The sequence below is a fragment of the Cavia porcellus genome, unplaced genomic scaffold (assembly GCF_034190915.1).
Source record: "Cavia porcellus strain 051 isolate PalLab524CR breed Dunkin Hartley unplaced genomic scaffold, mCavPor4.1 scaffold_5, whole genome shotgun sequence".
Classification (NCBI taxonomy): domain Eukaryota; kingdom Metazoa; phylum Chordata; class Mammalia; order Rodentia; family Caviidae; genus Cavia; species Cavia porcellus.
Window position 1 is genome coordinate 18991359 of NW_026947488.1, and position 23123 is coordinate 19014481.

The window sequence follows — 23123 nt, forward strand, 5'->3', positions numbered from 1 at the left end:
TTAGACAGTGTCATCAGAGAGGTGCAAAATATCACCCTTGAGGCCTCATTGGAGACTGATGGGAACTCTGGAGAGTCAGTAATGGTGATCAAAGGGTCTGTATATTTAAAATGCACAAAGGATGGGCCCAGAAATTATCTGCCTGCCAACTTAACTTCTCTACCTGGAGCAAATTATCCAAAAATCAATTTGCAAACACCTTTGAGATAACAAGGTCTTGAGTAATAACCTCCATGGCTTTCTAAAGAAAAGCACCTACCTTGACTAATCTGTTTAATTTCGCTCTCTGACCAAATGGCAAGCTATAATAGAGGCAATCTGAAATTGTCCCTTAAGATTTGTTTTGAGTCACACTGAGAAAATATTGTCCACCCCTGTTTTATAGCAAATTATTCTGTTTCTTGAGAGTCTTTGCTGCTTGGTAATTAATTAGAAGAAAAATGCTGAATAAATCTCTATCCCAAAACCCTTACCTGAGTTCCAAACTAAAACTCAAATTCACCTTTCCCCATGTGATTATTCCAGAGCCTCACCAATAGCAACATGTCCTTGAATAAATTTACAGTGTATATTTACAAATGTCTCTCTCACTCTGCTTCCTTGTTTTACTTTAAGAATCATTGGCCTGTTTATAGTTTTTGACAGATAATCCCATTCCTGGCATTTGTCTCTAAGAGCGTATCAAACAAGAAAGATTGAAATCATTTACACAAAGATGTTCAATGCAGCATTGTTTACCATAGCAAAATTTGGAACAACTATTATGGTTTCAAAGACTGGACACTAATTAGTATGATAAATTCTCGGGATGTTCTGTGCTCACGAATGATAGTGACAGCAAGATCCATGTAGTTTATAAACAAAACCCTTAGTGTGTTAGTAACTATCCTGTTACTAGGACAAAATACCCAACATTCACAGTTTAAAGGAGAAGAAGTTTATTTTAGCTCACGGTTATGGTCTTTATTCATCTTAGCTCCAAGGTAGAATAATAGTATAGGGGAAGGGCCTGATATGCCTAATAGCTGCTACTTTCATGGAGGCCAGAAAGCAGAGAGAGAAGGAAGGGACCATGGAGGAGGAGTTACTCTTCCAGGTAACACCCAACTGACCTGTCTCTTTCAACCAGGCCCCACCTCCCCATAGCACAATATCTGCTGGACTCACCATTGGTGAATCCCCTCGTGAGTACAGCACTCTCATAATCCAGCCCATCTCCACCACCTTCCAAAAGCCTCACCTCTGAGCATGTGAGAGTTTTGGGGTTCAAGTAAGATCCAGATCACAATACTTAAGATGTAATAAATGAGGGGAAAACTATCTTGAGTCTATGTATTATTTGTAACCATGTGAAAAATATAATTATATGAAAAAAATGGAAATGAAACAAGGAGAAATAAAAATGGCTCTTCTGTTGTGTGGTGAGGAAGAAGATATACTTTCTGTTTCTTTGTACTGTCTTTATCCCTTCACACCCATATATATGCTACACATAAGAATAGTAAACATATCCAATTTTATTTTTGTAAGAAATGAACATCAAGAAGCAAATAATCTTCAAGGAGGATAGCTGACCAGGGAGGACAGGCAGATGCTGGGTTTGATGGCCTCGGTTGGTGATCTGATCTTTTGGGTTTTCAGATTTTTATCCAATGACATGAAGGTGGTAATGTTCCAAGAATTACCAAAAATGACATGTCTGTAATTTCCTGGTATCTAAGATATATCAAAGAAGCACCTGATTTCTATAGCTTAGCCAGTAGGTACTACAAATGCCTGTTACAATTCTGGTCTTTTTAGCTGACTCTGTGGAACTTAGTGAAAGGGAGGCACGACACAGCAGATATGAGATAGCTCAGCAGGACTTTTTCTTTAATCCTTGATTCCTGCTGGGTCCATTGGGGCCAACTGGAAGGAACCTGCCAGTTGGAGAAGCAATTCTTGCTATACCAACATCCTTTTTTCTACCTAAAGCTCAGATCACCATTTGGGAGGATTTCCACTAACTTGTATAGATTCCAGCATAAGTAATGTTTATAACCTCAGACTCCCCTGGATTTTGCACCAAACTGCACTTTAGTAAGGGAATATTCTCTTTTGTGGATATAAATCAGAGTCTTACCTCAGACAGATTGCTATGGTTTGGAAAATTCATTTCCTTACATTATCTTTTTTTTTTTTTTTTTTTAAATTAGTACCAGGGATCGGACTCACAAGCATGCGCTTGCAAGGCAGGCACTTATGCCGCTGAGTTAAATCCCAAGCCCCAGCATTATCCTTTTTTCTTTTTTTTCTTTAAATGAAGGAGGTAGGCTAGGTGTTGATTAAATTTATTGAAGAAATACCGATTAATTTATTTAACAGGCAAAATCTTGAAAATGGAAGTAGGATGTAAATGAGGTTAATCATGAGCTGTTGGCCGTTTTCTGTGGCTATGTCTGGAATTCTGTTCCTCAGCCTCAAATACTTGAATTCTCTGTAAAACATTTGAGACTGAGTCCTTTGCTTGTTGCTTGCCTTACAGAGCCTCCCACGCCCATTGCGCCCCCTGAGCTGCTGGCTGTGGGGGCTACCTATCTGTGGATCAAACCGAATGCCAACTCCATCATAGGGGATGGACCCATCATCTTGAAGGAGGTGGAATACCGCACCACCACAGGCACCTGGGCTGAGACCCACATTGTCGACTCTCCCAACTATAAACTGTGGCATCTGGACCCCGATGTGGAGTATGAGATACGGGTGCTGCTCACAAGACCAGGCGAAGGGGGAACAGGACCTCCGGGGCCTCCTCTCACCACCAGGACCAAGTGTGCTGGTAAGAGTCTCCTTCCAGGCCTCCATTTGAGGGACTGGGCTGTTGCTGTGACAAGTCTTCTTGTGACATGTTGTCTGTGCATTTCTTTGATGTGAGCATGTTTTCTATTGTGGAATCAAAGCAGTCAATGTTTTGATCTTCCTTGAGAACCTTCTGGTTCTTACTGTGACTCTGAGACCCTTCTGCCTTTCGCTGTGTTATGGAGATTGTCTTTAGCTGTTTCTGACAATTTTCACATGGCACACTGGCTTTGTAGCTGTGACTGTGAGGATCCTGGGCACTATTTGTAGTCTGAGGGTTCCTAGTGCTAATAATAATGTGTCTGAGGGCTTTTGTTTCTGTGTTTCTGAGGGCTTCTGACCCTGTTTCTCTGTGGGCTCCTGGTTCTGTCCTCCTTAAATGCCATATATATATTGTCCCTGAGAATCCTTGAGTGGGCCTGTTACCCACTCAGAATTTGTTAATTTCATTCATGGTTCCCAGTTCTAGTTTTTTCTCTGAGGGAGTCTGGGTGGCAACTGTGTCCTCAGTGCCTACTGGCTCTGAAAATGTCTCTAAATTGATTCTACACCTGTTTTAGAGCCTCCTGCTCTGTATCTTCTGGGGGCTCTTGTTTCCTATCTGAGAGTCAGAATTGGGAATGTTACCCTGCACGTTCTCAGGATTCTAATGTATCTCTCTGGGCTTCTGGCTCCACCTATTGCTGTGATGTTTCTGGATACTGCTTAATGCTGAGATGTTTCTGGGTGTTTGCTGGCTCGTACTGCATTTAGGAAGACACTTTGGATCCAACTGTATTCCCGAGGCCTCTTAACTTTAACTGTATTTTTAACAAGAGGCTTTGGGCTGCCATTGTATACCATAGATGGTCTTGGCTCTCAATTAATTCAAGAAATTAAAGAAGTTCATGTTTAATTTTTGAAAATCACATTATTATGTATTTTTTACTCTAACCATTCACTGTGAATATTTTTATCTCAAATATACATGAAAGAATATAGGTTCAGTATTTTGAAAGTTTCTGTCTGAAGTTATAGTATTAATCAGTGGCATAGTCAAGATTTGCTCTCAGGTCTCCTGAACCTAATGCCTTTGTTCTATGGTCAAAACACAGTGAATAAATAGAGAATCATGTGCTGTTAGCATGGTGTACTGAGCAGGGGCTGATGCCCTCGGGAATGTGGTCAAGGAAGCAGGCAGCATGGATTTCCTAGGGAAGAGGAGATATTGATGGATTCTGGGGTGGAGGCAGGGTGTATATATGAGCGTGTGTACGTGTGTGGGTACCTGTGTGTCTGTGTTTATAAAGAATCCATCAGTACAGCAACACGAAATGAAAAGCCAAGTATGTCCGTTCTGCTATATATGAAATATGTGTCTCTGCAATGCACTGTAGCTCACCAATTAAACAATAAGCTCATGAGATGAAATAGGGTTGTGTGGGTACTTTTATATGTGTAATCACATATACAAAGAAGAATTGAGTAAAAATTATGGCACACCTTTACACATGGTAAATAACTAGGAAATGCATAAATATTACTATACACACCATAGACACCTAGAGAAAGACTTGTAGTTTGCTTGTAGCACAGGAATCTGAGGGGTTGCAGCCTATGAGTTTTCTCAAAGTGTTGGAAGAAAGGTCATTTGAAGTTGATAGAAAGATGAATGAGTGTGAGAAGGCAAGATTTGGAGGGATGTGTTTCTCTTTTGTGTATTTTAAAGGGTTCAGTTCAGCTGGGTACATTTTTTCACATCTCTATACACAGAGTCACCCATAAATGAATGTAGAATTCATGATATACCTAAATTTGTTCTTCATAGATCAATTTGGGAGCAAATTTGAGTTTTCAAAAACAAATGCTGGGGCCAGGGATATAGTTCAGTGGCACAGTACCTGTCTAGAAAGTTTGATTCCTGATACTAAAAAATAAAATGCTAATCCTAGATATGGTGGCACTTGCCTATAATCACAGTTACTCAGATGGCTACTCTGGGGGCTGACATAGGAGGATTGTAAGTTCCAGGCTGGCCAACTTAGTGAGGCCCTGTTTCAAAATTTAAAAACAAAGATCTACCTATCTGTTGGTCTGTCTATCTATCTATCTATCTATCTATCTATCTATCCATCTATCTATCTCAGTAGTACAGTACCCGTGGGTTTAATCCCTAATCCTGAACAAAACAAAAAAGAACAAAACTGTATGAAGGAATTGACTATATTCATTTCTAAGTATCTCAGTAGTAGATTTCACAGTATGTAAACCAAAGGTAGTGAATATTTCCATGACTTGAAAACATCCTTTGATGATTATTGAACTACCATCATGAACAGAAATACCATTTTCTTGATTATTTTTAAAATGGGCCTTTGGTAAAATTCCTCATTGGAACCTGATTATGAAACCTACTATTTTAAAAGGACATAAGTGTGTGTTATGAAACCAGGTAATGCCTTATCTCACCTTTGCAATGCAATAGTCATCCATAAAATAATTGATTTGATCGTGCTGATGAGACTTGTCTCTTTCCACGGGGTAAATGTAAGGGTAGATGTAAGGGTTTTCAGGGGTTTTGATCTTTATAAATGATATTTGAAGTACTTTAGCTGCCCCTTTGGACTTATTTGCTGATGATCATATAATACATTTTGAAATTCAATCACAAGATGATCATCTCAATAAAAATTTACGATCTATTGCAAACAGTTGCCACAACTGTGTAATAGATTTTGCATGTTGAAAACACAATAGTCTGAATATCACTATAAAGAGTTATAATGCTGTTTGTGGGGTCATATTACAAGAAATGTTGGTGTTTAAATAAGTTACGGCTAAAATCTTGAATAACCCACACTCTACAAAGCATGTCATTGAGAAAATAATCTTTTTTCTCCCATTGCCACTAATGGCAGAATGTTCTTTGCCTTGTAATTAATTTTTAAGAGAACTTCAGGGCAGGTATCCATTTGTGGATGCTCTTTGTTGGCATACATAGTCTGAAATTTTATTCCTTTCCCTGTTCTATTATTAATCATACTGGAAATGTACTCATTATTTTGCAAAACAGAAAAGGAGAGTGTGGAGTGTGGAAGGTATAATTTCTGCCCAGAGGAATTTACAGGCTAGATTAAAATTCCAGCAAAGCAGCAAAAGGGGTAAAACATAAATATGAAGTCTGGTATTGAGAGACATACGTCATAGAGGAAAACTCAATATGCAAATAACAAAGCTCTTAGAATCATCTAGAACCGTTGTTCTCAAAGTGTTGCTAGAGACTGACCAATCCACCAAAATCCGTGTCTTAGCTCCTAATTCTCAGCATGAAGATATTATGAGGTGAGGGGCTGAGGAAGGTAACTGGATTGTGAAGGGGATTCTCACATTCTGAGTCTTGAGACTCAGAATGCTGCCCTCGCTCCTTTGCACAGGAAGACACAGTGTGAAGTTGAGCTCAGGACACTGAGGACCTTCACCAGACACCTTACTTGCTACTGCCTTAACATTGCATTTTCTCCTCTACAGAACTGTAAAAACAAATTCCTGTTACTTAAAAGTTTCCCAGTTAATGGTGTTCGATAATAGCAGCCTAAATCAGTTGACACGTAAGATGTAGAAACTTGTTAGAATGCATATTCTCAGACCCAGTCTCAAAACCTGGTACATCAGAGATTCAGAGCATCGTGCCTAGAAAGCTCAGAATGCTGCTGCTGCTGCACACCGAAATGTAAGGGCCACTGGTACAGTGTGACACGTTGATACACCCCTTTGGTGATATGCCTGTTATAGAGCTTGATCCTACAGGCTACTCTGAGAGGCGGACAAAAGGAAGACTGAGACTCAGAATTATTGGGTTAAGTTCAAAAATCCTTTAAGTGCTTAGAGCTAAGTCTCTCAGCAATAATCATGGTCTCTAAACCACATTGTTTGATAGAGTATTAATTATTGTGGGTTGTTTTTTTTTTTTTTTTTTTTTTTGTACCGAGCATTGAGTTTCACAACCTTACACTCGCCAGGCAGGCACTGTACCGCTGAGCTATATAGCCCCAGTGATGGAATGTTAATCTTGAGGAGTTCTGCTCCTAACAAGTATCCTCCTGGGGGGTGGGACTGGGTGGCAACTGTGGAAACTAGCTATGAATGAAGGATCCATGTCTGTTCTTTTCATCAGGAAATTACTGAGCGCTCTGTGTGTGTCCTCTTTGTGCTGGGCACTGGTGGCAGAGTGTAGCTTACCAAGGGCATACCAAGAGCAAGAAGAGGATTGGCAGCAGTAAATTATCACCTCAAGTGTTTCTCAAGAAGATACCAGGGGCCAGTTAGCGAGGGCAGATGGGTATGTACAATGTTCTACCAGATCCTACAAAGTCATGGGTTAACTGGGTGTTTTAGGGCAACAGGAACAGAGTCCAATCCTTAAGATAGAAAAATATTAAGAGTTTGGCTGCAGAATATCCTAGCTCAAAGGCTAGAGTGTGGAGCAAGCCAGTTACACTGGAACCTAGACAGACTGCAAAATAGAAAGTGGGAGAAGTGAGTCTCAAGTGACACCCTATGCTTCTCGTTTAAATGACTGAGAGTGGTAGAACCACTTTTGGAGATGAAAAGCACAAAGGATTGGGCAGAGAGTGAGAGAGAGAGTGTTGCCAAAAGATTGGGCAACATATTCAGGTTTGAATATGTTGTGTAGGAGATTAGATGAGTAGCAGGTAATGGGGTATATACATCTGCAGCTTAGAAGACTAGCAAATTTTCTTTACCTTGAGAACTACCTGAGTTCACCCGGACTTCAGGATCAAAGGGACTTCTTAGTACTGATGAAAGCAATGTAATTCATTCACTGTCTTCACGCTATTCTCTTGAAATGCTCCATTCATGTTTTTAAATTCATTATTTTGTTCTTTTTCTTCATTTTAATCATTCATCATCCTTTCATACAGGCCTGGAGGCAGAGGCAATAATGTTTAGCAAAGAGTTTCGAAGTGCTCAAATGCTTGTTAGATTCCTATAATGAAACAGATCATTATTTGTTGCTGTTATTGTTATGGATATTATAATTATGAATTATTATATCCAAACAAGAAGTATGACTTGTCCATATGTCCTGACTGACTGGCATCGCTCCATGGAAAATCATATTTCAGAGCATGATGGTCACATTGTGATCTGGGCTCTCAGAGATTTTACTGTCTAGTGCATTATAGGATTCTTTCTAACATATCCCCAACTGCTGACATCCTGAGAGATCCACACTGATTCATCTCGATGCCTGCCTCTGATGGACAGTTTACTTCCTCCATGCCAAACCACTTCATACCTGGAATTCTTGCATCATTACCCTTTTCTCTATCCAGTATTAGTTTGATTATCACAGAACTTGAGATGGTGTAATGCCCAGACAGTATCCATTAGATTCAGCAGAATAGGGAAAACAGGCAGTCTGCTAGTATTAACTATTTGGAGATCCCAGGCAGAGACACAGACAACAACTTTAAGAATGACTGTCAAGGTCAGTAACAGAGGAAGCCTGGTGAAAAGAATGAGATAAGAACCATACTGATCAAACTTGCTCCTCTTCTGTAAAGTACCATTTTTAGTGGCCTAAGAACAGACTTGTTGGTATCTTAAAATTATCTTCAATTGTCATACAGAATAAGCTTTCCTTCAGTGATACCCCAGACCTGCCTCCATGGAATACCTATATGTGAGTCCTGATTTTGCTGTCTGGAAATCTTCCTTATCCCAAAAACATGACTTCAGGAACCTGTCATTTTCTTATGCTGCAGAAACTCCTTTCCCTCAGTCCCTAAAGTCCTGCCTGAACCAGGCCCCAGGTAGCTCTCATCACATCAAAGTTATAGGATCACAAATCAACCATACAGCAAACCAAGGGACTGCATACCCCACCCCCTGCCGTGTGATTACTTGCTACTGTAAATCAAAAGCTCCTTGCTTAAGAGCCCACTTCATTGAAGAGTTCCAATTCTCCCTGTGAAAAGTGACTTGGTATGGCCGGGATGCCAAGTCTGCTGCTGATTTGGAGGGCTCGCTTTTTATTCCCTTCACCTGAGGGTTGATTGCATGTTATATTTTATTTACATATTTATAGGTTTCTACTTGAAGGGATATGTGTCTAGCTCTTTTCTCCAGAGGGATAAAAAAGAAGAGATTCAAATTGCCAAGCTCAATGAAGTGAAAGTACTCATTAGAATTTAATGAAAAGGATATGGGCTTTAGAGCCACAGAAATATGTTTCTTATTTTGAGCTGGGCATTTGCTACTGAATGATCAGGGATGTATTCCTTTACCTTTTTGTGCCTCAGTTTCTTTTATTCCAGTTAGGAAAGAGTATGTTACATTATTTTTATTGTGATGCTTTGGCAGGATAACATATGCCTATGAGGGACCTCAGAACCTAGGTATTCTTTAATGAACATTATTTAGAATTCACAGTCTGGGAAGAGGGGATTGGAACTTAAACTTATTTCTGTCATGGTGGCATGATGGACCCTCTTAGGAGGATTTCTGCAGTTATTCTCTGTACTTTCTCAGGCAGAGGTGGTTTAGCACAGAGGCTCCGATGGCTGCAGGGAGGAGGGGACATTTGTGACTGAGCATTAGTGTCCTTGCTGTGTAGCTGTATTGGCACCTGCTGATAGGGGAGTGGAATCAGGAGGATGGGATTGTCATTTTTATGATTCTGTTTCTGGTCCCAAGTAGGACAGAGAATCATGCTATATAGATCCTTCTCTTTTCTGGAAGGTCAAGGCGTGTGAAAATGAGACCTTGAAAATCCAGAGCAAACAAGGAGTGTAGATGAGTCCTGACCTCTGCAGTGAGCATCCTCAGGTGATCTCAGTGCTCTTGGAGGGGTGAGTGGGGCCCACATGCAAGGTTATTTCAGTCAGCTTGCAGTTTTACACTGATATAGTGGAAGAGAAAGACAGGAAAAAAAAAAGTCAATGAGAGTCTGAAAAAAAGAACAAGGTCACATTACTATCCTTGTGAGGCTTTTCCCTTCATATTTCTAAGCTTTGAGTCTACTATCAATAAAATGGGAGTGGGGGGGATAGCTTGACTTAACTCTTAGGACTCTGAACTAGAAGCAAATGGAACCTCCTTCTGGATGGGATAGGAATATGAGCACAGGCATCTGACTCTCATCTCTAGTCTGCCATAGTCCTGGCAAAATGATCCATACACTTTTAGAAAGTGTAGCAAGATTAGCCAAAAGAACCCCTCCCAATTGGAGTAATAAAAATCAATGGTTTCTGAAAACCAATGGAGAGATTGCCAAGACCGTGCGACACTAGGGCAGGAAGGGTCTCCCCTTGCTTGCCACAGCATGCCCAAAGGGACACAGCTGCTACTGCTGTGGAGGTGACCCAGGTTAAGACAACTGCAGAGGGTGGATTGTGATTACCCGTTTTGCAAAAAAGAGGCGCAGAAGAGGAGCTAGCTGTTCTCCTATCCTTCTATCCCTGCTGGCTTCCTCTACTGCTTCAATGCTTTCTTCTTTTCCTGTGATACAGGATAATCAAAGAGAGATGAAAGACGAATGGGTGGAGAACTTGCTTTTCTCTCACTTTGTTCTGGAGCCTCTGTGTGAACCAAGAGTCTGCAGAGGGGCCAGTGTCAGCTGAGGTGCGACACTCATCTCCTCTTCTTGCAGCCCCTCTCTGCCTCCAAGCAAAACCACGGTGTCTACAAGTCATTGCTTTGCAGTCTTTCTCCTTGGTTTATAAAATAAATGGACAAAGATAAAGCCTTCTCTCCTTAACCTGCACTTCACAACCTCTGAGACTTCCTCCCTGAAACTTGCACCATCTCCTATCATACAGGCTCACTGTGGCCTTGAAAGGGAAGAGTGAGGGTCCAGTTGGCTGCCGCTAAACAGTCTCTTGAAGGACAGCTCAGAGCACCTTAAGTGCTCTTTGTAGAATGCAGCAGTATTTAATAGCTTGCTCTTCTTTGTAGACACCCTTTAGTAAAATTCCAAAGCAATAAGAAAAGCCCTACTAAACATCTTCTTAAGTAGCTAGGTCTTTTGGAAGGTGAAATACAAAAGCAAGTCAGCAAATACTCTCCCAGTCTCTCCTAACCTTGAATGGTGTGATTTGAAAAGAAATTGAGCAACAGAGAGGCATTAATGCCAGTAAGAACCTAATACTTTTTGAGTATTTATCTAGCTAACTAGATTTTTAAAAAATGGCCCAAGATACAATAAAATTAGAGGTCAGTCACTCCATCTGAAAAACTTGACATCACAAAATGAAGATAATGGGTGATTACAGCAGCTATTAATATATCTACTCTAGGAGGTATATATACTGTTAAACTGGTTGTATTATGCTTATAATTCTTGCAATAACCTTGCAGGGTGAGTATAATTTCCCACATTAACTCTCTCTCAGTGACAGGTGACTTGGCGAAGGCCACACACTTGCCTGAGTGACCCTGCTTGGAATTGAACCTTTAATGGTAGAACTTCTATGTTCACTATCTTTTTAATAGGACCCTCAGAATTCAGCATCATTTTTATCAAAGATCAATGCACCGTAACCAAGTGAGGTTTATCCTAAGATTGCACTGATGAAAGACCATAAGTATTAGCAAAACTACTAGTATAACGCGTCATATCATTAGGTCAAAGGACAAAAGCCATGTGATCTCCTCAAGAGAGGCTGAAAAGTAATTTGAAGAATTCAGCCTTCATTACTGATCAGAATTCTCAGCAAGCTAGGAATAGAAAAGGCACTTTCTTATTTCAAGCAGAACATGTTCTTACAGTCTCAAAGCCTAAGAGAATAAACCAAATAAAAAAATTGAAAAGCTATTAGAACTACTAACAGATTTCAGTATTGTGATCAGACACAAAGTAAGTGAAAATTAATAGTCATAGGCCAGTGATAACTATTATGAAAATATAAAATATATCATGTTTTCAAGTGCAATTAAAATAATAAGCACTTAGGAATAAACTGAAAATGTACAGAATCTGTATACCTACCAAATTTTACTGGAGCCAATAAAAGAAGACTGGAGTAAATGGAGTGTGTATCCTGCTGTTGGATTAGCAAATTTAAAACTGTGCTGATATCAGTTCTCCCCAAATTAATTTATGGGTTTAGTATAATTGCAATCAAAATCCTAATGGGATTCTTCTTGGAACTTGATGAAATGATTTAAAAATTGATCTGAAAGAATATACAAGGGGAAGCATTCAAGGCCATTAGGAAAAGTGACCAGTGTAAGGGGATTTCTCTGTGAGATGTCAATAATTACAATCGTTATAATATCTAAACCCAGAAAAAAGTATATAGTGAAACCGGATTTTGAAATTTATATGAATTGATAATCATTTAACAAATAGTACACTATTAGTAAATAATACAGAGTACAAATAATTTGGAAAAATAAAATTCATTGCATATATATCATGATATACTAAATAAATTAAGGAAAGTCTACCCACTTAAAAGAAAAAAGCAGAAGCTCGAATAAATAAAAATATTGTTCTTTTATTTGGGAGGATTCTCAGTTCATTGAAAGTAAACAAATATACCCTTGATATTATATGTTGCAAACTTTACTGGGCATAAAAAGAAAAGGAAAAGAAAAATCTTTTGTGCAATCTTAATAATACTCAAAAAGCAAATGAGTAAACTGGGTGTGGGGAAATTGAACATAAAGGAAAAAATTCTTATATGTAACTCTAATGTTAAAGTATAATCACAGTGACATATAGAAATGCTTGAAAGGTCAGAAGAAATAATTGCCAAACAAAAAATGAGTGGCAAGAACATATTAAAATACCCAGAATTACAGGTAATCAAGTAAGACCAGGTTTACTCAAGTTATTACCAAAGTATATTGTTTTAATTGAGAATAACCAGCACTGACAAGGGGCAACAAAATAGGACCTTACAGACATTTCTGCAGGTGGGTTCACTGGGACAGTTTATTTAAATGACCACTTGCTAATTGTTTTCCCAACAAAATAATCAAAGCTTTAAAAAAAGTTTTAGCCATAGATGTCATCAGTGCATTACTTATAAGGTCAAAACTTGGAAATCACTTCTGTGTAACAACAGTAGCATATTAGTTAAGTAAACGTGAGTGCATACACACAGGGGACTTCTGTGCTGGTATCACAAACCATATTTAAGGATTGCCTATGCACACAGGTCAGTACTCATAAGTTTTTAAAAAAGCTTAAACACCTGCATTATAATTACTGTCCCAACTTTGTGAAATATAAATACATAGACCATGTATCAACTAGGGACAGTTTATCAGTCAGAGCTATTAAGTATTGCACAGAATCCCCATTCCAGAGCTTGCGTGTAGAGATACTCAAAAGACAGGAGCTCCCTTCACAGCCTGCCCTGGATTCTGGATCCTTGCCCTATTTAACATGTGTTTTCAGACAGGGCTCTGAGCCCTCTTCACCACTCCCCAAAAGTTCACTGAACTCTTTGTGTTTGGTGGGGTGCAGGCAACAGGTTGCTTTGAACCCTGTTCTACAAACAGCTGGACATCCTCCCTCAGACCTAAGAGTTCTTTCAGCACACAAGGACTCGTTTTCACCTCTACCTCTCGCTTCCCCAGATACAGCAAATTGCTCCTACTCACTTTTCCAAAGCAGTTTGAATTTTCCAGCCTCTATTTCAAGTTCCCTCTTTGCTTATCTTTTCCACTGAGCTGAACATTCAATGGAGTGGGCAGAGGACCGCTAATTCTGAGATCAAAGTCTTTATGTCTTTTTTAATGGCCTCCTTTAAAATATGTGTAATCTACTGCACGTACAAATATATACATGCCAGCCCCCACTTTCTCCACAAATATGTATTTCCAGTTTTGAGAGTATGATCACTGTAAATGTTTTCTCTTTGTTTTGCTATCTTATATGCACTTTATACAATTTAAAACTAGTTTCCCCCTAAGAGTCTAATGTAGATGCAGAAAATTGTTACAAATTGTAAAACACTCTGTATAACTGTGAGAGGTTATTTTTATTACAGTTAGCAAATCATTGGCATTTTTGGAATGTTCAGGAACAGTTCCATATTGCTCAGATTCAAACCGAACCCTGAGATTCAAACCAAGCTTTTGTCTCAGTGTTTCAAAAGAGCAAGAGACAGTCAAACATGAACTTTGCTTTCAGGTTCATCTGAGTTTGAATCTAGATTGTCATAATGATGCTGAATAGCCTCAGGCAAATTAATTGATCTTTCTGAATCAGTTTCCCTATCTGTTAAGTGGAGATAATATTGCCTACTTCATTGGGCAGAATAATGCTCATTGATATTGATGATGGTTAAGAATGTTCCGTGAGGCTTATCTTCCAGAATCTTCCTACAGCCCCGCAACCCCACAAGGTAGGTGCATCATTATTATCATTTCAAGTCCTACAAGAGCTTGAATTCTCTGTCCCATGTCTCTCAGTTTAGGAAGTATCTGAGGTTAGACCCATGGAGTCTGATTCTAAGGTCCTTCTCTCAGTGTTTGGTACAAAGCCTAGGTATGTAGGGGCTTTAGTAAATAGAAACTTTCAGTGCTTTAAAACACTAAAGACTCACTTCCTCTTGCTTATTCACTCTCCTCATGGGTAAGCTGAGTTCTTCACTGCCATGAGTCCAAGGGACATAGGGAAGCTACTTGCGGTATTTACAGAAGGATAGGTAGGCAGTCACCATCTCACAAGCTGCCCTTGCAGCCTCAGCCAAAGTGATGTCAGATGCAGAGGAAGCCAATAGTACCTTGACTGTCACAAGCCATTCTTGAGTACAGAAGTTCTGAGACCCTGCGAGTCAAGGAGAGCACATACCTGCCCTAATATGGGAAGGAGCTGACTGTGCATCCAGGAAAGAAAGAAACCAGACAGCTGTGGCTTCCACATTGCACACACCACAGTCATTCTGGGGTTCATGAGGATAAGTGGGAGCTGATGTAAGATTAGAGGTCCATGGAAATCCAGCAGTGAGTGAATATCCATTTGCTATTACCATGCAGAGTTCCCTTCCTGGGCAACATCCTCATTGTCAGAAGCTTTAATTCCTAGGTCAACCCTCTTCCTAGCTAGGTTCTGAGTAAAAATGGACAGGCCACTACAGCTATTGTGGTAGTGGCTATTTTTCTTCTTTATTGCCTTCATCTTAATACTTAAAAAAAAAAAACAACAGCTAATGTTTGAAATTTGAAAACAATGTTTTGAAAGTAGAAAATTTATTCCAATGAAATTTCCAATGAAATATTCATTTTTGCTTAGGTATATCCCTTTCTTCATCCTTAAGAAATCATGACCTCTCCATCAATCAGTGTTCTCTAGAGAGATATATTGAATAAAAGATGTATAAATGGATTTAAAAGGTATGCTTACAATGGCTGTGTGCAGAGTCAGGTGTGGAGGAATGCAGAAGGGCTGTCTGTGCACTGGAGAGCCAAAGGATCTAGTCAGTAGTTGACACACTGTAGAGCCCTTCATGAGTCCCTGTCAGGAAGTTGAAGTATCTACATTGGAAGACTGAAGAGTGTGGCTTGGGAGGCTGAAGACTGTGCAGTGGGAACCCAGAGAATATGTCCAAGATGAAGGCAAAGATTCACTCTCCTCGTAGAAATATCTAGCCACGCCCAGAATTATGCTAATGTATTGTTAGGTGTTTCTTACTTGAATTGACACACAGTTACCTATCACACCCTGTGTACTATTTATAGTGCTCACTTGGCAGTCAAAACCAGAAAGTAAGTATTTTACTGGTTCTTGAGAAGTTACCATTTTATTTTAATGGCCTTATAGTGTCCTGAAGAGTCTAATTACCATAATTTGCTAAATAATTCCTACGCTGTTGAATATTTCTGTGATTCTAAAAGGTCACTGTCTTCCTGAGTCTTCATGAATGATTTCTTTGGAGTAAATTTCAAAATTAAGTTATTAAGAGATAGAGACAATCTTATGATTTCTGCTACATTTCACAGAGTGAGGAGTATTTTATATGAGCACTATTTTAGGATAAGCTTCCAGGATTATGTATTATTACTGTTTTAATTTTACCCATTTCATAGAAGTGGTATCTCAAGTATATTTTAACTCATTTCTATCTATAACCTCCTCTTCTGCTTTCTTATCCATTTTGCTCACATGTGTCAATGTTTTCATCTTTTTTTGTTCCCTGAATATGGCCTGGGCTGGCGATGTGGCCTGGTGGTACAATGTGAACAGAGCATGTGCAAGGTTCTAGGTTTCATCTCTAGTGTGATAAACAGCCACCACCTCCACCACCACCACCACCATCACATGAACAAACTCATGATTCAAGGCCTTTCCCTAAATTGTTCCCTATCCTTGGAAATTTCTCTCCACTCATCCCTTTTCAAGATAACTCATATTATCCCTTACATGTCCTTTTAAAAAGTCATTCCATGCAGAACCTTTTGTGACACCTGGATCTAAATTAATCTCCTCTCGACTCTCCTTTTTAACTATTTAAAACACTGCTCCGAAATTTGATCCTAACTGTCAATCATTTGCTCACCTGCCTATTTATTATGGACCTGCTGCTTTCATTAGATGATGTACTCCCCAGGGACAGCACCTTCCTTTGTTCTTGAAGCTGGTACTTGACGCTGTATGTGACACGTATAGGCATTCAGAAAGTAAGTTGTGAATGCATGAAGGTAATGAAAATGTTCAGGTACGTTGGAGAAAATTTGGAAAATCAGAAAAGTACACAGATGAAATTAAAGTGACCCTCACAGCATCACTCAGTGATAGCAGCAGTTATCAAGTCAGTATTTTTTATTGTTTCATACCATTCACTCATGAGTCCATACAGGATTTATTTTGATGTATGATAGGTTTCAACTTCATTTTCCAAATATTTAACCCGTTATCCCAGAAACTCACAATGCCCCAAACAATGAGAGATTTTGAAGGGAGAGTAAAGAAGTTTCTTGGGAGAGAAAATAAATAGAACCTTGGAGCAAGACCCAAGGAAGTCTTGTGACTGCAAAGAGGCATACATGAGCCCTAAGTGCAAACCCTCTGACCTTGCAGGTATGGCGCAGACAATCCATCAGGGAAACTTGTTTTTTGAAGGGAAGCTCCAGGCTTCTTCCATGGGGCTGGTACTCCTGTGCTTGCAGAACTTTTATACTTATACTATCTGTCTTTATCTATGTTGATTTTCACAGTGACCCTAAGAGTAACTCAGATAATACTCCCACTTTACACAGAGAAACACTGAGGCTCTGAGGAGTTAGGTCATCTTCTCCAAATCTCAAATATCACAATGTCTATAAAGTAGCATCTGCTGACCCCACAGTCTTCCGACTCCTGCCCTACACCTGCTGCAGAAGGTTCTGTGTGCTCTGAATTGTGTATTAACCAGATGGCTTGGGGAGGAGGCAGGAGCCTGATTAATTGAATGCTTTTTTTATTCAAAGGTTAAGCAGCAAATCCATTTAAACTTGACCCAGACTATTTTATATAGGATGGTGTATGAACTAAACACAATAAAATTGAGCTCAGAGGAATATCCCCAAGAAGGAAGAAGTCAATAACGTGACCCTTAATTGCCTTTTACAGCCTGTATGTTCACTTGACTATCCCTGAACCCATACTAAAGCATTCAGTCAAAGCCTTGGCAGCTTAGCAAGTTAGGGGACCTCTGGTGCCTCCAGCTGTTCTGATTCTGCTGCACATAGTACAAAAGGTAGGCATTCACATCTACTGACATTTTGTAGAGATGATGAAAGAAATATGTTTTCATCATTTCTATTTTAGAAAGTACAGAAAAACACTAAAAAGAATATAAAAAGTATCTAGGAACTTCATCACTTGGAGACAACCATTTCAAACTTTGGTGTAACTCTTCCTATTGTGGTTTTCTTTGTCTCTCCCTATCTTTTGTCTTCTTAAATGTAGATATGTACATCTTCTTGGATGAAACTGAATCACTTGTTAATATTCTATAACTGATTTCTTTTCTTGAAAATGATACAGTAAGGATTTTCTCATATGTAGTACTTTCATATTTTATGTTCCAGTAAATATAAGTATGAATTTAACAACTATGTGACAGGTATGAAACTTGCTCTTAAAGCATGTAATATGATGAAAAAATAAAGTCAATCTTTATGGCTCCTGCCGACCAACAGAAAGATATACATTTACTTGCATACAAAAATATCATCAATTTTCATTATTGTTGGATTCCATATATGCAACCCACCTGCAGACTGAAATTTACTTGTAACAACAAAATGTTCACTTACAGCACTTTCCCTGTCATTCACAAACATGCATAAAGCAGTGAGTTGTCCAATACATATATTCTGAGGCGAGGATGAAGAAGGTGACACTACTTTCTCATTTCAGCTATCATACTGTGAACAAGTGTGTGTGTGTGCGTGTGTGTGGGGGGTATCTAGTATCATAGTTTCCACATTTTTATGCTATTTGTGATTCTGCTGTTTGAGTGTAGTGGAGAGGTGCTATCTGATGCTTCCAAGCACAAGGCCGTGATGTGACTTACAGAGAAAATAAATGTATGAGATGGGTTGTTTAGGGCTGACTTATGGCACTATTGGCTGAGTTCATTGTTAATGGTTCAACTGTAAATATATATATATATATATATATGAATGATATCCTTAAACAGAAACATATATAAAACAAGGTTACCTTTAATCAGTTGGCAAAAATATTGAGATAAACAGCTATATATTGTGACCAAACACTGTATTCACTCTAAGAGAAATGGTTCCATTTTCACAACTTCCGTGCAATTTTATAAAACATTACCTTGAATAACAAGAATGGATTACACAAATCAGCAAGGTAACATGTGGACAGGAATGGAGAAATACATTTGGGTTCTTTTGCTCTAGATATAATTTAAAACTGTTAAAATATAACTTTCTGAACAAAGGTAAAATCATGACTCTCATATAGATGCGAAGATGAACATGATTTTATTTAATACATTAATGAGGAAACTGGTGAAGCATGACAACTAGTGCAAAGGAAAACCTAAAGATCAGAGACTGTTACAGATGGAGAATATTTAAATGAATATGCAAATATGAACAAAACTGGCTTTTCTTTTTTCCTTTGGGCAGAAAGGTCCCTCCTCCAGGCAGAACTATTTGCATGTCTATAGACAAGAATTATTCTGACTTGCTATCAATTATCTACAACTTCTAGAATTGCAAAGTAGCTTCCATAGTATTGGAATCAGATAACACAGAAGCATACATGATAGACATTGCATATTTCCCATCAAAGCACAGATTTTCTTCCACGAAGGTATGGCAATGAAAGGGATCACCCAAGACAGACAGTATAGAAGGCAAGAGAAGCCAGCCCTAGGGAATGCCATCTTCAAGAGGTTGCAACCTGCAAACAGAGCCTGGAAAGAGGGAGATATAAAAGCAGGAGGCGAACAATCAGGAAATTGTGGTACTTTGGGTCAAGAGTGAGGCTGAAGACAGAGCTGTCAACTGTGGGAAGAGTTGCATGTAAGCTTCTGAAAAGATTCCCCTTGGGCTTGGGCTTGGAAGTATGGCCCTCACTGATGCCTTGATGTAAGTAGCTATTAAGGAATGTAAGCAGAGAGAAGCCAGGGTGGCATAGTTAGATAAAAAGAGGATGAGAAAGTAGAAGCACTATATTGTTATATAGATGAATAATTTATTTTACCCTAATTTTGATTTCTCGATATTTAAGTATTTTCTAAATTTTAAAAATTATAATTAACATCCTGATGGATGCTAATATATGTGCACACCCCTAAAACTTTTCTTAGAATGAATTCCTGGAAGTGTCATTGCTGGGTCACTGAGCATGTCAAGACTTTGAGAGTTCTTCAAAAATTGGATCAATTTGCAGTCTGCCCTTCTCAGCAGATGAGCAGCTGTGTTTATTTGGACATGCCCATCTGTAGCTGTTATGAGTCTACATCCTCTTTTTATTCTTCTCTGTTTCCCTGAGACAGTAACTCTGCAAACAAGTGGTTTGGTGTTTAGAGCTGATAATCGATGGCTTTTATTTCTTATCATTACTTACAAGTCACAGCCCCTGTTTGGTGCCGAATCAATTCTCTCCCTGCTGGAATTAACACAAGTCAAATATTTGCAGGTTCTTATCTTTCCTTTAGGCTTGACTTAGGCAGGCTGTGAATTTTCAGAAGCTGATATTTTTCTCTCCTACCCCCATCCTTCTGTTTTCCTGAGGGCATTCTTGTCTTGCTGCAGCTTTTCTTTCTCTTAAAGCATGGCTGTGTTTCTGTACTGAATCCCTATTACCTGGACCACTAGGTAGAATTTCCCCCTCTGCCTCCCTGTGAGCTGTATGCTAGCCCTGTTTTAAAAATGAAAACTCCATCGAGCTCCTGTACTAGAAAACTTGCTTCTAGGGTCATATGCCCATGTTTCTCATCTCTACTGATGTTTCCTAGGGCTGTGTTGTATCCTAATTCATTCTTATAATACACCAAATCTCCCTAGATATCTTATCTGTTCCTATGATTTCAACAAGACACAGACACATCCCAACCCTTCTGAGCTCCAGGTTCACATACCTGTTTTTCCTGCCTGTCTTACCCACCTCAGCTCTCCAGATCAGTGCCAAAATGGTCTTCCTCTATTTTGTAAAAAGCATCCTCTCACCCAGTTCAGAAATCTGGGACTCATTTAGAATTCTTTTCTCTACCTCGGTGCACTGATATCCGATCAGCCATAAAGCTGTACCTTTCCCTCCTTATCTCTTAAATCTGCCCCATCCTCAGTTTTATTCTCTTATTCACAGATGTAGCCTGAAGAATCTTTGCTACCACAATTCATTCAAGTCTCATTTATCCCCCTTCTTGGCAGCACAATGGATGGAACCCTGAACCTCCATCACGTTAGGCAAGTGCTCTAACACTGAGCTATTTCTCAGTCTAAATCTCATATTTTATTTCATACTCAGTACTAATCTTTGTCTTACTAGATCTATGAAACCTGGCAAATTTCGAAAGGCACATTATTCTTTTCTATTAGACTATGTTGTATTTTAAAAGTAATTTTATTTTGATGTTTCTTCAATTTTCTAGTCCTGGTGTCTTGCAATGAAACTTTTCAGAGTCGGGGGAATATTTACACAGCCCATTGCCAGTAAGATCAAATGGAAAATGATACTATGGGATTCACTGGGCTGAAGCAGTTCTCAGGATGACTCAATGAAAAGATCAATCTATAAGTGTATAGAATATTGATGTGATGAGGTAGTTATAAATCCTTTTTTTATACTGTAGATTAAACTGTAGGACATTCTACCAGTGAGGTACATCCTACGTGGACTTAAACTTGCTATCCTTATGCTTTTGCCTCTCTAAGTGCTGAGTGCTGAGGTGTCTAGCACTGTGGCCAATTTCAATTGTTTTATAATAACCAGTGAAAGTAAAGTCTTGCGCTGATATTAGTGGACTTTTGATAACATCAAGCTATTGGGGGGGCAAGTATGCCTATCCATGTTCTCATCTCTTCGCTTCCCAGCTATGTGACTTTAGATAAGAGACTGAATTATGAATCTCATTTCTGAGTTTGCAATAACAATGTCCATCTTAATGGGTTATTGAAGGTTTGAAGAAACAGATATAGAGAGAGATTTATTCAGAGAACGCAAGAAAGGTGGTGATTCTGTACAGCTGGTGTTGGCTGGGTGTGCTACATGTGGTCTTGGCGTGCCCATACCCATCTCCCTTGGAATCTCTGATCTGAATGGCTCCATGCACTCAATGGGCATAACATACTCCAAGAGAGAGAAGGGCTGGATATCTGATGTGAGATGTTCCCAACTGCGGCCAATGCTGCTTCCTTGTCCCAGTGCAGTGTCCTAGATGCCATCCTTAGTACCAGCCTACACGTTTGTGTGTGGGGCCATATGATTATGTTCTTTGTCATTATGCTCATTTCTTTTCTGCCCCCCCCCAGCTCATTTACAGGTAAGGGCTTTCTTGTATCTTTCCATACTTTTCTACCCATTTCTTCCCATTTCTGTTGCCAGTTTCAGACTTGTTTCTCTTTCTGCTCCACGTCCTGGCTGCCCTCACCTCTTCCTTAGGACAGCCAGTGTGACCGTCACAACACAGATGTGGCCCTGTTACTTCCCTAGTTCACATCATAATTTTTGTGTATTCCTTTTGTCTTGAAAATGGCATTCCTACCCTCCCACCTGTTTAAGGTTCTTCAGGGGCTTTTCCAACTCCCTGGTTCTTCGCAGGGTCTTTTTATCTCAATGAAACTTATGGCCAGATGTCTGGGCTCATAGAAATTTTTAGAGCCAAAACTAAGATAGAAAACTGTATAATTGAAGCTGATCAGCATTTGATTCTGACTGAAACATATCTACATGGTTTAAATGTGTATTTTCCAATTTACTGTTCTACTGTTTAAAAAGCTCATTAGAAGTAGCAATAAACTATAGGTTCTCTCTCTTCAGGCACCTCAAATTCCCCCCCAAAATAAAGGGACTGGAGAAACCAAAGGCAATGATAAATTATCAGTTTGCTAGAAACCAAATAATATTGAAAGAAGATTTATTTTTTTAAATATTTCAGAGTGATTGAAGATGGTAATTGATAAAAGTTAACACATTATTGCATATGGAATACAGGTGCATCCTAATATAATGTGATTAAGAACTCCAAAATTATACTACAGGTAAAGATCAGATGCAGACTTGTGCTTCCCCTTCACCGTGACCTCTAGCCCTCCCTACCTTAGCTGCATGTATTTGCACCTGGAGACTACAGGACTATTTATCCTTTTCTTTTTCCTGCCATTTAAATTTGTGAGAACTGATACTATCCTCCATATGGCTTTCAACCACAGAAGACTGAAGATGCATTGACTTTCAGGATCCCTGGCACAGAGCACAGGAGTTTGCCCAGGATGTGGACTCTTCATGCACTGGTTTCTTCCAGGAAGTTATCATTGAGAAGGGGATTAAGGGATACCTCTGGATGACTGCACGAGGGGCAGACTCATTCAGATCACTCAACTTGTGGATCCCTGTGAACTGAAAGATACACTGTCCATGAAATATGCATGAAGTGATGTGACACAAACATGGCAGAGGTGACAGAGGTAGAAAATAGTCCTTGGGAAGTGATTATTGACTTCTTTATAGGCATGATAGACATTGAAGTCTTCTATAGCTTCTATGGCAGACCAGATGGGAATGTGATTGAAAGCACTGGCCTGGCAGCACTGAATGCAGGCGTCTAAGGATCCTGGGAACCATGAGTGGAGGAGACAAT

General features: G+C 39.3%; 1 protein-coding gene across 14 annotated transcripts in view; it reads left to right on the forward strand.

The window, feature by feature from the left end:
- Ptprt (protein tyrosine phosphatase receptor type T) overlaps nt 1-23123 on the forward strand; it is a 1059888-nt gene that overhangs the window by 472663 nt on the left and 564102 nt on the right. For all 14 annotated transcript variants that reach the window (XM_063248334.1, XM_063248323.1, XM_063248321.1 and 11 more), the window contains one exon: nt 2525-2818. In XM_063248334.1, coding sequence (XP_063104404.1) covers nt 2525-2818 — 294 coding nt within the window. The remainder of the gene's footprint in view (nt 1-2524; nt 2819-23123) is intronic.